Source organism: Biomphalaria glabrata, chromosome 14, assembly GCF_947242115.1.
Source record: "Biomphalaria glabrata chromosome 14, xgBioGlab47.1, whole genome shotgun sequence".
NCBI lineage: Eukaryota > Metazoa > Mollusca > Gastropoda > Planorbidae > Biomphalaria > Biomphalaria glabrata.
Window position 1 is genome coordinate 9,360,346 of NC_074724.1, and position 17,598 is coordinate 9,377,943.

The 17,598-nt window shown below is 34.4% G+C and overlaps 1 protein-coding gene across 1 annotated transcript; it reads right to left on the reverse strand.

The window, feature by feature from the left end:
• Positions 1 to 10,467: 10,467 nt before the first annotated feature.
• LOC106055251 (uncharacterized) lies at positions 10,468 to 17,361 on the reverse strand. Its single transcript, XM_056011365.1, has 5 exons — positions 17,265 to 17,361; positions 16,231 to 16,367; positions 14,153 to 14,377; positions 12,504 to 12,625; positions 10,468 to 11,142 (listed from the first exon to the last, which is right to left on the reverse strand). The coding sequence occupies exons 2-5, from the start codon at positions 16,323 to 16,325 to the stop codon at positions 11,063 to 11,065; spliced, it is 522 nt and encodes a 173-aa protein (XP_055867340.1). The 5' UTR covers positions 16,326 to 16,367; positions 17,265 to 17,361; the 3' UTR covers positions 10,468 to 11,062.
• Positions 17,362 to 17,598: the final 237 nt, after the last annotated feature.

Here is a 17,598-nt window from a genome sequence, read left to right on the forward strand (position 1 = left end):
CTGTTTGTATTAATATTGCTTTTTATATGTGTATCTGTTTCTATTTAGCTAAGTGTATGTGCTTGGTTATATGTATGTGTATATATATATATATTCAGATTTGTTTTACCTTCTCGTAGTTCACTAAGAAAATGATTTGTCCAATTCGCAACCTTAACGCCGCAATTGCCATTCAGAAGTAAGCTTTCTGTATATAAAACTTATTTTCTTTCTTTTTTTCATCAGTTAATTTATTTTAATTTATATATTTTACCTTATATTAAAGGATGAAAAAAAAAAAGAAATCCCGGTCGAAAAGCAATCTATATATATAATTCTTCTCAAGGCTCATGAGTTTGGACAAGAAGTAAAGAAAAGATCACTCTTTTATTTCTGCAATTCGAACTAGAGTTATTCAACGAAAAAAACAAGATAGAGGTGGGGGGGGGGGAGAACAATTAGTATTCACCTTCACAAAATAGCATGGCCGGACTTAACCGTTGTGAAGAAAAGAAGTCATGGAAAGCACTCTTTTTTTATATATCTACCTCAAGTAGTTTTAGCCGCGAAAAAAAGAGGGGTGAGGAGAACAAGTAATCTACCCGTCACTAAATAGCAGGGCCGGACTCAACAGTTGTGAGGCTCTGAGCGAAACGGATTTGACGGGGCCAAGTCTGGGTAGGGATACGTATAATAAGTGAAAATTAAGAATTTGTATTAGAAAATAAATTCGTCTATGTATTTTATTCATTCTTTACTACCTACAGAAATACTTTACGAGCCTTGCGTGTAGCGAATCATACAGTATATCATTAAAAATTATGTTTCCTACATATATCACCCTCAATAGCAAGAAATACCAAATGTTTCAATCTATCTTCGAGAATTGTTGACTTTAAATAATTCTTCATTAGTTTCAGGCGCGAGAAGTTTCTTTCACCAGATACCACAATTACGGGTATTGCATAATGCCCTTTTTATTTTCATCGCGCGTAAGATTGGCGTTTTCCATTTTGAATCACAAACCAAAATGACAATTTTTGTCTATATATTTCTGAAAATTTTTTTTTTTTTTAGTTTTCGCATATTTTGTAATTCCAGGAGATTTCAAGGAGTTCCTGGTAAGTCGGAAGGCTGCGGGAATTCTGTTATAAGTTATAAAATGGTTTAATTTAATCATTTACACCTATAATTAGCGCAGGTCCTTTAAAAGTGCGGGGCCCACTGCGGTCGAAAAGGTTGCGTTGGCCCAAGTCCGGCCCTGCAAAATCACGGCGTATGCTATGCCGTGGGTCGACTAGTAAAAAGTAAATTTAATATCTCAATACTGAAATGAGAAGCTGAAGAAATATACATGGGACTAACTTTTTTTTTGTCGTGGCTGAGAGGGCAAGTGGTGGTGGGACCAAAGCATGTGTGCATGAGTGTAACCTGGACGGATGAAAAATAATAATAATACTAAAGCGGTTCGTTCCAGTCAATTTTAGTTAAAAAATTACTGCCAGGAAACCTTACGACCCGCATGGTGAAAAAAAAAACAAGCCTAAATAAGAGGTTCCGGAGAGAGGGTTAGAGAAAGAGAGAAAAAAAAAGAGAAAGAAGAGAGCCGCCTTTTTCTTCTAACAATAATTTACGGGCTAAAAAGTATGTTAAGGGAATCGTTAAAATTGGGCCCGTTCGTTGGAATTTTTAAAAAAGAAGGGGATTCCGGCCCTACAAGACAACATAAAGCCTATTATAAATCCACGGGCATAGCCGGTGTGTAACGCTAGTCCTTTCTTAAATATGCAATGTGTACGAGAGTGTGTGTATATACCTGAGAAAACTGTGTATGTGTGTGAATATATGTATGAGTTAGTGTTTGCCTTGTAGTCAATATAAAACTTTGTGTTAATTATTTATGATTTTAATCACCACGTCATTGATCCTCGGCCTGCTTTTTCTGTCTATTGCTATTCGTGACTTATCCACAATCTAAAGAGATAAAAGGGCAGACAATTGCTTTGCTTTTGTTCTCAAAAGTGCGACAATAAAAATGTTTGATCTGTGGAGATATACATGGAGATATACATGGTGCTATGCATGGAGATATACATGGAGCTATACCTTGCTGTCTGTGCTGCAATAATGCTAGCCTAGCAAATGCTCTGGTTTTTAACTCTCAAAAGTCATACGATGAACCATAGTGGAGTGCCTGAAGCCGTCTTGAAATTGTTACTTTCAAGTGTTATTTAAAATATATAGTTTATATATATGGATGGCTGCATGGCCGTGCGGTTTGCGCGCTGGACTGTTGTTCGGATTTATCGACGGTCGAGGGTTCAAACCCTGCCCGCTCCCATCCCCCGTCGTCCTGCGGGAGGTTTGGACTAGGAAGTAAACTATCTTCAACTCTGAAGGAACATCCGAAACATGTAAAACATTTTTAAACATTTTATATTGGCCTATCAACATATTTAATATATTATTTATTCAAAGTCTAAGGCAATATCTTTTTATTATTTTGTTCTATTTTGTTTATTCTGCAGTATTGTAATATAAACGCATTAGTCACATGTCTGATGATCAGAAATAAACTAATTAGAAATGTTTTTCTACAATCGATAGTTGTAGAAAATGAATTAATGAATCATCATTATCTCATCATTTATTATTATAAAACGCATTTATTTAAAGGTTTATTAAGATGAGAGATAAGATAAGATAATTTTTTATCGGTCCAATCAATGGAAATACAATTTGACTACAGTTGACCACATCAGCGTAACTACTGTGACAATAACAATATAGATGCAAATACGAACAAATTTCACGCACGAATCACTTACACACTCACAACCATCTTGTGGAAATCGACCATATCGCATACAAATTTGAGAACCATCAACATCACGGTGAACTTAAGTTCGATTGCAAATCGCAAGAAAAAAGACTTAGAAAAAAATGAGGATGATACAACTTTTAATAAAGAGATTTTAAGCCAACATCACTAAAAAAAAGCCATTTGCTTTCGAATCTAGTGTCTAGGATTTAAATCTCAGTGAAGACTGTTATTTTGATTTTCGGGATTTTTAGGGCGCCCTTGAGTCCACCCAACAGTAGTGGGTTGGGTTACTGCCTTTAGTTGAGGAAAGTAAAGGCTGTGCTGGCCACATGACACCCTGCTCGTTAACCGTTGGTAAAAAGAAACAGATGACCTGAAAGGGGGACTACTTTAGGAAATGTTGGGTTAAATATCACAGAGAAGTGTTATGGGCAAAGATAGCACATACAATATTTTATGCCAGTATCACACAGATAAATGTGACAAAAGAAAAGAGTGGGCTAATATCAAACAGCAGTGATGTAGGCAAACATCACACACAAGCATTCTTTAGATTAGAGGTTTTTGTAATAAGTAAAACACCAGCTGTTACATTGCTCGAACATACTTTGTAAGAAATTTTTAGAATAATGTTTTTAACAATTGACACCGAAAATAGTGGGCGAGCTGGCTGAGTGGTATAGCTCTGAACCGAGAAGTCTTGAACTCAAATCTCTGTGAATACTGGGCTTTTGAATTTCTGGATTCTTAGGACGACACATTCTAATTGCTACCTGACATTACTTCGAAAGTAAAGGCTGTTGGTCGTTGTAATGGTCAAAAAAAACATCCTCGTTAACTGTTGATAATAAAAACAGATTTCCTTTACATCATAAGCCCTATAGATCGCAAGGTCTGACAGAGGGACTTTACTACTTACTAAAACTTAAACATACTTTATATGTTAGTAGTAGTGTATATAGTTGTCTGTTGTTTGTTTTTTTCAAATACAATACTACTAAAGAAGTGCAGACACCTATGCTTCATTTTTTAAAATGGGTTATTAAAATTGTTTGTTTTCATTGTGTGCGCCTTTAAAAAATATGTTGTTGTTTTAAAAAAGCTATGAATAATAAAACATATTTAATAAAGCATTTATTTTTCGAGTACTAAATATAGTGACAGTAGATCATTCAGACATATCTTTCTGTCATTGTATTGTGCTATGCAGGTCTGTCTTGACATCAATAGTAAGGATTTTCCAGCTTATAATAGCAGAAAGGTTTTAGAAAGGTATTAGCGAGGCTTGTGGATCTCGCACTATGAGATGCTAAGACATTTCTATGGGGAACAGTACAAAGAAATAGAAATAGAAATAGAGATACTGAGCAAAAAAAAAAAAACAATGGGAAGACAGAGTCAAAGAATTGACATGCCTGTCAGTATAACAGACGTATTAACTAACTCTGTCATAAGATGCAGAGGACTGGTGAGAGCCAAATGATCAAGTTCCAAAAGACCAAGGAACAGATGGAAGTGGAAGGGGATATCCCGAATCAATAGAAATATAAAAAAAAGTAAAACACGAATACACTTCTGACACCAAAATTTAACACAAAGCTAGATAGATATATGCCTCACATCCCACATTACTATCAATGCCCAAAACAAAATATTGAAAGTATCTTTAATAAAACAATGTCTCTGAAAAAAAGCATTTTCATTTTAAAGTGCATTCTTTTTACTTCGGAAATATTGATTGTCTCAAGTTGCTGAAAATGTTCTAGTGTAGATCTGCGCTCAATAATTCATGTAAACAGCTGTAACCCAAAATATTGGAATTAAACAGAATCGCCCTAACTACATTTTTTGGTAGATTCAAACATTTTCCCATAACATAATTTTCTTGGGTTATGATTTATTTTTAAGAAAATGTAATTTAATAAAATAATTATGTAATTTATTTTCCATGCGTTCATAGAAACTTCGGCTATTTATAGACTACATATCAGTAATCGAATAATCATGCTACGCATGACTGCAATGTCATTGTAACATTACCCTTGAATGAGGACACCTGGGGTGGGGACATTTTCTGGTCCTAATGTGTCTGTTCTGTTTCATGATGAGCGGTTCCCAACTTATGACACTAAAAACATACAGTTTAAGTTTTACTGTTTAAATAATAAATAAAATATAATTAAATGGAGAGACACCAACTTACATTATATTGCCAGGCTCATAATAAAACTTTATAACAAAATTTCGATGCCGAGACACGAAGTCTTCCACCATATAGCTATACCTACCTTCACCCTAAGTCTTTGATCATATGGTTATACATGCCTAGACCCCAAGTCTTCAATCATACGGTTATACCTGCCTAGACCCCAAGTCTTTGATCATACGGTTATACCTGCCTAGACCCCAAGTCTTCAATCATACGGTTATACCTGCCTAGACCCCAAGTCTTCGATCATACGGTTATACCTGCCTAGACCCCAAGTCTTCAATCATACGGTTATACCTGCCTAGACCCCAAGTCTTCGATCACACGGTTATATCTGCCTAGACCACAAGTCTTCGATCCTACGGTTATACCTGCCTACATAAAATATCATGATGTCCAATTTTCATTTTATCTACTAGTTTCTGAGGTCTAAACGGGACAAACGGACAGACGGACAGACAGGCCACACAAAACTAATGGCGTATTTTCCCCTTTCGGGAGCCGCTAACAAAAGGTTAAAAATACATGAAAAGTAATAATTTTTCCCACCATAGAAAAAGGTGCCGGTACGCCGTACCGGTGATTACCGTCACAAAAATATAGATATAGATAGATAGATGCATAAAATATGCATGCATTTTGAATTGAACTTTAATGTTCATTCTGCCCTGCATTGACTCACCAAACACCAGCGATGATATAAGACTGAACGTATCCACAGATGTGACAACGAACTTCATACTCTGCTATTCCCATAATGCACATTTGAAAGTAACATGTCCTTTCAATGGTCTGAAGTTAACGCTAGAAGACTATCCTTACACTTGTACACCGCTTCAGCCATCTTAAAGTCCATCCATCCTAAATGTCATGCCCATCCTTTCTACTATATTATATTATAACGCCCTTGTCAAAAAATGCAAATAACTCTCCCACTGTCAATGAAACCTTAGCGAGCGGTAAAATTGCTTTTTTTTTTTTTTTATTTTTCAATCCAAGAGGCAAACTTCCTGAATATAGCCATGTATAAATATGGCAAGTGTTTCCCAAAGATTTTGTTCGTAAAGGAACACTTCACACATTCTGATTATTTAGCGGGACACCTTGGTTAATTTTTTAAGACTAAGACTAAGACTAAGACTAAGACTGCTTTATTGATCCTTACAGAAATTTGTTGTGATTACAAGGACTCTTTTCTCATATAAAGACAACACAACAGAAAAATGTATTCACATGGTGGCCTTCTAATTAATGTTTTCCAGTAGTTCGCGGAACACCTTTTCAGGCCTCGCGGAACACAGTTTGGGAAACACTGGACTTGATAGGACGCACTTAAGTCCACACAATGTAATGGGTACCTTTATTAGTAGGGTCGCGTTGGCTGAGAGGTTAATCTCTTGGTTTCCGCACATGGGGTACTGTGTTTAATCTCGGTGAAGACTGGGATTTTGAACTTCGGGATTCTTAGGGCGCCCCTGAGTTCACCCAGCTCTAATGGGTACCTGACTTAAGTTGGGGAAAGTAAAGGCCTTTGATCGTTGTGCTGGTCACATGATACCCAGCTTGTTAACCGTTGGCCAAAGAAACAGATGACCTGAAAGGAGGACTACTTTAGGAAATGTTAGGCAAACGGCACAGAGGAGTGTTATGGGCAAAGATAGCACATAAAATATTGTATGCAAACATCACACAGATAAATGTGACAAAAGAAATGCGTGGACTAACATTAAGCACCAGTGATGTAGGCGAACATCACACAAGCATTCTTTAGATAAGAGTGATTTTTTTAATGCAGAACACCAGCTGTTACATAGCTCGATATACTCAGTAGGAAATTGTGATAATATTTTAACAATGAATAATGACACCTGAGGGCGAGCTGGCTTTGTCGTTGCGCTAGCCACATAAAACTCTCGTTAAAAGTTAAATATAAAGACAGATGAGATTCACATCAAAAACTCTATGAACCAGTTAATCCGAAATAGAAAATTATTTTTTGTTCTAATATGTACCAAGGATTGTTGAGCTTTAGTCATAAGAAATATCGTTCTTATGTTCGCTAGTGTATCCCCATTCTATACCGTAGAGATGCTCACTTAAGGTTCAGTGAAACGCATCCCTTTTATGAACCTTTTGATCCGGAATGATTTTATCCCTTGGCCAGGATGAGTAGTTGGCTCTTCACCGACCCCTCTTTCTGGCAGTGGCGTAACACCCATGGCGCGAAGGGGTTCAATGAACCAGGGCCCACGACCATTAGGGGCCCACAGCCTGTGGAGTAGCAACAATGGCACAAAGGGTCTCGTTGCACTTGAGCCCATGACTCTTGACTGGTTGGGGCCCACGCGAGAACTTACGGATGATGCAAATTCACGAATTAAAATTTCGAAACAACTGTTAATTATTCAATTTTTTCAAAGCTCAATCTGTATCTTTTTTTTCTGTATTTATAATGTGTTATAACAGCACTTCCTTTCACTACTAAAAGATTAATGATGTTCAAAGACAATCACTGTGTTATATGATGTAGTAAATAACTATCTCAACAGTTGTAAATGATGTAAGACTTTGAATCCGAGACATTGAAGTGGATACTGTGAAATAGAGTAAAACACTCATTTAGGATACAGCGTTCTCGAAAGTCTTCATCACATTGTTTTATTGTCCTTGTATAGTGTAAAAAAATGTTTGAAGAAATAATTAGAACAGAATTTTAAAAAAAAAGAGATGAAATCTGAAAAAAATAATTTTAGTAAGCAAACGAAACAACAGAGTAACTTACATATGTATCGTTAAAGTTGAATATATTTGTTCTGTTACAATGAATGGCGAAACCTAATTGGGAAGCAGGTTTATATAAAAAAGACAAGAAGATAGAAAGATGTCTAAGTTAATCATGGAATAGTGTCCTTCTCTGACCAATGCCTAGTCTTTGTTCTTAGTTCTTATTGAAAGTTTAAATCATTATATTTTTACAAAAACATTATCATGGAATAGTGTCTTTCGGAGATGAATGGCTGTGCATTAGCTGTGGTCGGAACGATGTCGCCCACATAGCAGTTTCCTCCTCTCCACACAACTGATGTATCCAAAGATATATACATATATGTATATGTATATGGAACTCTGACCAATGCTTAGTATTTGGTTTATAGATCTTAAAGAAATTTAACACCATTATATTTATACACTAATCTCTAAATAGACTGTATTTAAAATTGCTATGAATATTTAAATTAGACAGGAAAACAAAGCCCCACAGATTCAAAACGAGATAATAGAGCTGTTGGGTAATGCAGTTCTGGCTAAAATACTGAGGTCCAATCCGCACCATATTTCACTTACTTTCATTGTTGAGAGCACTCAAGACATTAAATAAAAGTTGATTAAAGTAGCATGATTTTTTTTTAAACTGTTTGTGATCACCAATGACGGAATACCCCAAAATAGCAATTAGAGAACCATTTCTAGGTTTTCGTTTTTGTGAGGACCAGACGCCTTCAGAATTGGCTGAACAAATAATCCAACAAAAGAATAATCTCCATTTATCTTTAAATAAACTGCGAAGATAAAGCTATGATGGTGCTTCCAATATAGGCATAAGTGGATAGCAGGACTGTCGCGTAGTTTAGACAAGTGTCTTTGGCTTTGTCCCAACTCTGTTTGTTTTCCTCTACTCGTATTACTTGTACGGGGCGAGAGTGTCTTGTAGTTTTGTTTGGCATTGTTTATGCTACGTCACTAAGTCCGGTGACATTTATTGGTCATTCGTTGTCCTGAGACAGTTCACCCTCTGAAGTTGGTTGAAACGGACGGTGTGTTAGTCCGTAAAATATTATTAGTCTTGGTTAGTTTCTTGGACTTCATTTTCAATGTCTAAAGCAGTATCACGATAAAGTAAGTGCAACGTTTGACACGAATTACTTCAGCACGGTTATAAAAAAATCAAAGATGAATTTCTTTATAGATTTGAGCTATTCAAAACCAACAAAACCATTCTAGCATTTTTAGTTAATCGTCTAAACACAAATAGTAATGAAATCCAAATTGATCCATGTGGAATTGATACTGGATCTCTAGAAATGCAATTGATTGATTTAAAAAGTAAAGCGTTGTGGAGTGTAAAATTGACAGAGTTGAAAATCAAGTTGGAAGTGTTGGAGGTCCAGAACTGTATGTACGTAACGCAACAAAAGTGGACAGCTTTAAAAGGAATGCCGTGAGTTGATTCGGAACATGGAATCATCTTCCAGAACACTACAGTCAGGTGAAAAAGTTGGCATTTGGATTGATGACTATCTTTAGATCAACATATTTGCTCGAGCAAATGTTCTCTTGCATGATTAAAAGTAAGGTAAGAAAACAACTAACAAATGAAAATTTAGAGTCGTGTTGGAAACTAGAAACAACAAGTTAAAAGCCAAATTTATCCAAACTTTCTTAAACCAAAGCCATCACTCCAAATGAATTGGTTTTGCTCAATTGTTTGCTTTTGAAGTTAGTGTTGCAAGTAAATTTTGAACTTCTTTATTTTTTACGGAAATAAAAAAAAGAATATCTAATAATGCTATAAAATTAATTTGTTCTGAAAAACAGTACTTATATATGGATAAATATTAGAGTTGTTGTTTTTTCGTCTTTTTATCATTAAAAAATTGTGTGAGTACTATTTGTTTTAGGAAAAAATGTTGAGGCTTTTTAAAAAATATAAATTGTGTAATTTATAATTTTGGCTCTTCCGACTCAAAAAGTTGCCGACCCCTGTTCTAGACGAATATTTTGAGTAATTATAGATCTAAATATATTTCTTTCATTTTCTAGGTTAAAACACATTCATTTTCACATTCATTCGAATATTATTCAAAACGTTTAATACTGATTTGTCAATATCTTTTTATAAATATGTAATATGTTATAATTTTAATATAAAGGAAGCGATAGGCAATTCAATAATAATAATACCTCAACTTATACATAGGGGCAACACCCGTATATAATCAATCATTTTAAAATTATAGAGTAGTTGCATAGTGCTTTTTGGTATTCAAATACATAGGGGTCAGGGATATCTGATATTGTGTTGATTGTTCTGGAGTAGAGTATACTTGTATCATTTTTCTGTCTTTAGGGGGTTCATTGGTTAGGTAGTATGCCTTTGATATTAAATAATATTTCTATTACTGTTATTATATTTTTAGGTTAATCACTTTTCAATTGTTTATGATTTAATACTTGTGAATTATGGTAACTTACAAATAAAAACATATTAAAAAAAAAAAAAAAAAAAAAAAAAAAAAGCCCACAAAAGAGGCAAGATGGCCCATAAAAGAGGCATATAAAGCCCAAAAAAGAGGCAAAGAAAAGAGGCATAAAGCCCAAGGATTCCTATGATGATAAAGCTAAAACTGAATAGCGCAAATTCTGAGGTTTCCTTTAAAAAAAAAAAAAAAAAAAAATAGTTTTAATTTAATTGGCAACACTGACGTTACAAATAGCGTCGTTGACAATGTTTTATTTATCTTGAAAATCTTTTTATTTTTAAATATTATAAAAGCAAATGTTAAAGTATACAAATACAATATTTTTAGAACAATTTAGAATTAATAGTAAAAAACAACAATCGTGGAGAATATACTATGGAAGAAATCAAATTATTTAGACATTCCATTATTTATTTATTATATTATTCTTTTATTATGTATATGTAAAGAGAGAGAGAGAGAGAGAAGGAGAATGACAACTAGAGAAAAGTACGCAACAATAGTTAGAAATAGTTATAAACTACATCCAGTAGGAAATGTAAAAAATTGTTGCAAACTTAGTATGCTGTTCAAAAGTTTTTACTGCTTGTAATGATAGAAATATATATGTATATATAGATAGACAGATAGATAGATAGATAGATAGATAGATAGATAGATAGATAGATAGATAGATAGATAGATAGATAGATCTTTTATCTTAACGACCTAATAGTGTAGTGCAATCTTTAGCAAATAAACTGAACTATAACAGGACAGCTTATATTTCATTTACGATATAAAACAAAATTATTCATATCCTGCATCACGATATGTAGTAAAGTTGAACAAAATCCTCTCTCCATCCTCAGGAATATAACTGGACGCACCTGCAAAAAACATTCAATTAAATTTGGCATGGTCAGTAACATTGGAATTTATTCCATTATTTTGTGAGCAAGGGAGAGAATCTCGAATAAGAAAACAAAAGAAACTAAGCGGCATCTACATTTGTTTGCACTTGGGAAATTATTTTATAGGTGTCCTTACAATGTCGATAGTTTATATCTTCGGGTAAGAAAAGATCACTAGTTACACTGACACATGGTGAAAACTCTGATTTGACTGGTACGTTATGCTTGCCTCAGAAACACTGGCGCCCCGGCTCATTCGGGTACAACGACGCCCCGAACTGGGTTGTAAGAAGAATTCCTCGTCACGGGTTTGTACCATTCAGATTGATTTTAATCATCTAAAAATTAAATTTGCAAAATGTTTTTACTAGATGAAAAGAATTTTTTGTTTGACACATTTCGCCACAGTCCACCCAGCTCTAACTGGTACTTGACATTAGTTTGGGAACAGTAAAAGCAGAAAGTCGTTGTGATGGCCACATGACATCCTCGTTAACCGTGGGTCACTGAAACAGATGAGCTACCCTATTTGTCGCTTGGTATGAAAGGAAAAAGTTACTTTTTACTTTACTTAAGTAAGTGTAATCTTCAAGAATATTTTGAAAAATACAAATGTAAAATACTAGATTCTAGGTTAATATTTGTGCACTATCCACGGGATAGGTAATCATTAGCCATTACCAATAATTAATAGAATGAGAACTCTTATACCACTACCAGTCTCATTATGTAAGAAATGAGTTATATTTTTTTTAATTTCATATAATAATACATATATATATATATATATAGTATAAAGCCTTTGACAAACGGCTTCTGACTCCCACTGTTCTACAGAATATTAGAATTTTCGACCTCTTCTAATACATTTCAAATAGAAGATTAGCTTACCAAGAGGAGGTAATAAATTGTTGTTTTATACTTTGTATTGTCCACCCCAGTGTTTCCCAAACTTTTTCCGTAACCGAACAGTCGGCACATTTTAAGTATTTAGCGGAACACTTAAGTTAAGTTTTATAGAGATGAATTCACATGGTGGCCTATTAATAAATAGTTCCTGTAGTTCGTGAAACACCTATTCAGGCCTCGCGAAACTTTAGAGTTCCTCGGAACACAGTTTGAGAAACACTGGCCTACCCTGAATTATTCATTTAATGCTACACAAATATTTCCATTCTCTTGTAGCAGAGTTTCATTTCTTTATATTTTTTTACCACATTCTAATGCGCTTCAGTTAAAATACAGGTAATAGGACATAAGTGCCTGTACTTGTTCAGCCCAACCCTATTTGTCAAGAGATCTCGCTGCCATCACAATGCAGCAGATATTATACATACCACACTCTAGTGCGACTCCACTACTGCTGATATGCCAGAATGTTTTGCTTGCAATTGAGCCTTCAATGCCGTTAATGCTATCAATGAAGTATCCAAGACCAGCAAAATATGTTGATGTGAATCTATTCAAGTTGAAAAAAAATAAATGTATGCCATGTATTGGAATATCTTTCATTGTATTACTATTGATAAATAAAGTTTGTCTTCGAAAATACAAAGTGATTGGTTGTGTTTGGTTCTATTATGTGTCTGCTTTGAACAAATATAGAAAAAGATAGCGGTTGAACTTTATTTTCATTACAAAGCTTATATCAACTCTCTCTGGCTGTATGGTAAAAGGTGTGTTATTTGTCCCAACACCCATATAAAAACAATAAAAAAAAAAAAAAAAAAAATTAATCATAATTTTTTTCATTTAATACCGTGTAATGATATTTATTCTTCAGTATTCACAGATATGATTAAATACTAATGGTTTTGTTTCGTTTGATAAGTGCACACGTTCGTGCTTAAGTAAAGTAAGATTAAGTAAAGATTTAAACAATTACATCAAATAACAGAACATAAATCAATTAAAAAACAACAAGACAATTAGTCAATTAATTATCGGTAATTAATTATTTTGCTTAATATTGAATAAGGGAAATAACTTCTACATTATTGAGATATATAGTTGTAAGTATGGAATTTTTACCCTTAGATAAACTTTGTTTTTTAAAGCGGATTTTTATATTTTGCTTTTTGTTTTCATTAAACTTATCATTTCTGTAAGGTAAAGATATATATATATTTATATATTAAAAAAAAAAAGAAATTGCTGCTATTTATAGAATCTTTATTTATATTTTCATATTTTCTATAAAAAAAGATGTTAGCCGCGTTTGTACGTATATAAAGTGTCAGTAACGTATCAAAAGAATGTTATCAGGACTTCAATGTCATCTGGATATAGAACTGAGAAGTCTGGCTAATATTTTGTTAGTTTTTTTATTTACTTCTGTATATCACATTTGTTTCTTTTTATATGCCTGTGATTAAGTAGGTCACGGTCCAGGGATACAAAACGCCACATAAAAAAGGAAACAAAAGATTGTCCGGCAAAAACAGCAACAGTAGCAACGTTCTGAAGTAAAGAAACACAAGTATCATTTTTGTAAAACAAAATTTCCTCACAGATAATAAAGAATATTATTCAAGTATTCATTCTCTTGAACTGCCAGAGTCTAAAATATTTTTAAATCAACTTTTAAAAAGGAATGACAGAGACGGCTGGTTATGACATATGTGACCTAATTCTTAAATATTAAAGGAATTGGCTTTTTGGGACACCTTGGGATTTTCTCATTTAAGTACTTAAGGGGGGAGAATATACGGGTGTAACTGGGAGCAGAGGCGGCCTTAACAGTGCGCGGTGCCCTGGGAGACGAATATCGTAGGATTCTCTTTACCGGAGGCTCCAGACATTGCCAGTGACATATCTTTATGGAGACAGCTTGCCGCCCAATGCGCCAAACGGCGCGGGAGGATCTAAGTCTAAAGTAAGTAAGTCTCTTTACCGCGGGACCTGGGTCGGTCGCCCCTCTACCATTACAAAAGTCTCTTCTGCCGAAAATTATAAAAAAAGTATGATATTCTATTGAATGACTTACTTAAAACCGGTCACCAGATTTGCAGCTCTTTCCAGAAAGTACAGCAATGGTTTTTGAGGTTCATTGGTAACGGAGGCAGCTATTTCAAAGTTGGATCCCTGTAGGACATTTTTGGCGGTAATAACAACGTTGAGTGGCTTTCCGCAGACGTCACAAGGTGTTTGCTGCAGACGACATTGGGACAGGTTACTCTTTGGCGTGTCCAATGTAGCCTCCTTGTTGTCACTGATTTTAGACATAAAAAAAAAAAACACATCTTAACTTGGTCAAGATTGTGTTTAGGTTTGGAGAGATGTGTATTGTCTCCACAATCATATGACATACGCGCATTTGTAGGTGCCTATAAATATTTTCAACTCACTACTTGGGTACATTGAGAATATCGCTTTTAAACTGCGCTCAATGAGACAAGTAATTCAACATTAAATCACTTGTAAAATGAAAACCTGACTGACATAAAATACAATAGTTGAAAGAATACACTGTGAAAATACAAGCGATCCTAATACCAAATTATTCAAATGGAACGATGACTAGTGACTGTGAACAATGACGAATGAACGGACAAATTACAAACCTCTCTCTGGCTAACTCAACGATCTTTACATAGCGCCGTACAAAGATTCTTCTGAATTACTAACCCTGACCGTACAACTTACTTATTCAAATAGAGTCTATCTAAATCAGTGTTTTTCTCCACACATCAAATGTGACCTAATAATATGGACAGTTTATATGCTACTGGCCAACCATTATTGCGTGCTGTCAGATGTGACACTCACACACACATTCACACACACATGTGACAACCATATGCATTCAATATACCATATACTAGCTATAAACCAAAAACTTGCAAACAGCAGGGGCGGATTTATTACTTTTCAGTGGGAGCGTCGTTTTGTTGGTTTTTAACACCAACCCTAACACCAGTAAACCCAAACCCTATTAGACAGAAAAGATAGATAGATAGATAGAAAGATAGATAGATAGATAGATAGACAGATAGATAGATAGAAAGAAAGATAGATAGATAGATAGATAGATAGATAGATAGATAGATAGATAGATAGATAGATAGATAGATTGATAGATAGATAGATAGATAGATAGATAGATAGATAGATAGATAGATAGATAGATAGATGGATTGATAGATAGATAGGTAGATTGATAGATAGATAGATAGATAGATAGATAGATAGATAGATAGATAGATAGATAGATAGATAGATAGATAGATATAGATAGATAGATAGATAGATAGATAGATAGATAGATAGATAGATAGTTAGATAGATAGATAGATAGATAGATAGATAGATAGATAGATAGATAGATAGATAGATAGATAGATAGAAAAGATAGATAGATAGATAGAAAAGATAGATATATAGATAGATAGATAATTAGATAAATAGATAGATCACATTTGAATCAAGCAGTATCTTAATACTTTGATGAAAGAAATGTATTCGCCCCCCCCCCACTTTTCTTATCCAGCTTTGAGTCTGGTGTTGGTCTGGTTAAAGAGTGGGTATGGAATGGTTTTAAAAATGTGTTGACCTCCTTCAGTAGTAGAGCGACTATGGTTCATCTTGTGGAGCACTGTTTCATTTGACTTTGGATCCCTACTTTGGAGAGACATTCCCGTCACAATATAACAATGCAATGATAGAGAATTGGTACTTAAAAACAATTTGTACGCAATTTTTCTCGCACCTTCTTTGCATACCTTTCAACGGGTTAAAAATCCGAATTTCATATAATGAATGCTTATTAAAGGCTCAAATATGACTTTGAATCCGAGAAAAGGAGATTTACTACACATTTCAATATTATTTTTAATACATAGTTTTGAAAGATAATATGTTATATATATATATTAACGAGTCTCCAAGTTGTAATAGTTTATGAAAGCGATTTCATAGAATCATTTAGCGTTACTTTATTACAAAATCTAGAGTGTAGTATCCGATCCAAAACAGGTAAAGAAATCGAGCAAATTCAAACACAAAATATAACATGAAATATTTTAAATGTGTCTATATTAGCTAAAGAGTAAAGACACTACTTACTCTAGCGAACGCTTGAATACACTAGGGTGCCCTGCAGCAAACATCGTCAGTAGAATGACGTTGGTTACAACTACCACAACATTAAACGCTGCCATAGCTTGTCTTAATTATTCTGATAATGTCAGGTTGTCAGAAATCTGAAAGTGACAAACATAAATATGGATACCGAGCAGTGAGCTTATGTAATAAGTAAAATTAATTACATAGAATTTTTAGGACGTAATTATATTTAATTTTTAAGTAACGTCAGAATATAAGATACTTGAGTATTTTATTCAGTTTTTGTACTATAATATTTTAAGCAAGGCTTTATACTTGCGGTTATAATTAAGTTGTTAAGCTACGATTAGTGGCAGATAAAACAAAACCAAATATGTTAATACATGTTCTTCTGGAATGCTCTGAATCCAGAACTCTGCTGCCTTGCAACTATACCCGACTATACCCAAAGTCTTCAGAGTCAAACAAGAGAAAAAAAAATGAGCCTCTGACCCTTACGCAGATTGCAGCACACAGTTCTACATCCTGGCAGAACTTGAGGCACTAATACCAAACTGGTATTGTCTTTCTGTTGGAGAAGGTGGAACTGCTTTGTGGGCGACATCGTTCAGACCATAGATAATGCCCAGGCATTCAGTTCTCTATCTACGACATGGTTGATTCCAAACTTTACAGCACTTCTGGTATTTGTCATTCCGGTTGGAGATTGTGGAACTGCTTTATGGGCGACATCATTCAGACCATAGATAATGCCCAGGCATTCAGTTCTCTATCTACGACATGGTTGCTCCAAAACTTTACAGCACTTCTGGTATTTGTCATTCCGTTGGAAATGGGGGGGGGGGGGAACTGCTTTGTGGGCGACATCGTTCCGACCAAAGATAATGCCAAGCTTTATCACTCTCTCCACGAGAATGGACATAGTCGTTCTGCGACTGCTGGAGGCCGGCACCATTGTTTACGGATTAAAAGTTAACTTAAGAAAAATAAATTATTACATAATTAAGCCATTTATTTCAAGCAATAATACATACCTAAATATTTCAGCAATTAGACTTTTCTTAAAGTTACTCTCGCTTCGTCTTACCTTTATATAGGTTAGCGTAAAAAATAAATAGAAAAACAAAAAGTTTTTTGTTTTTTTTAAGTGCAAAGGTTGTAATTTTTAAAGGTATAAAGGCATCCACTTTAAAAATTGAAGTATTTTATTTTATCCGGCTTCTGCAATACATGGTAATAAAACAGCTTTTGGAAGACCGTAAAATAAGGATCTATTAAGAAGTAGTTGAGGAAATGTAATTGTTTTATTTGCCTCAGTTGTCAAGGTAATTGTTTTATTTCTGTTCTAGTGCGTACAAGTTCTTCCTT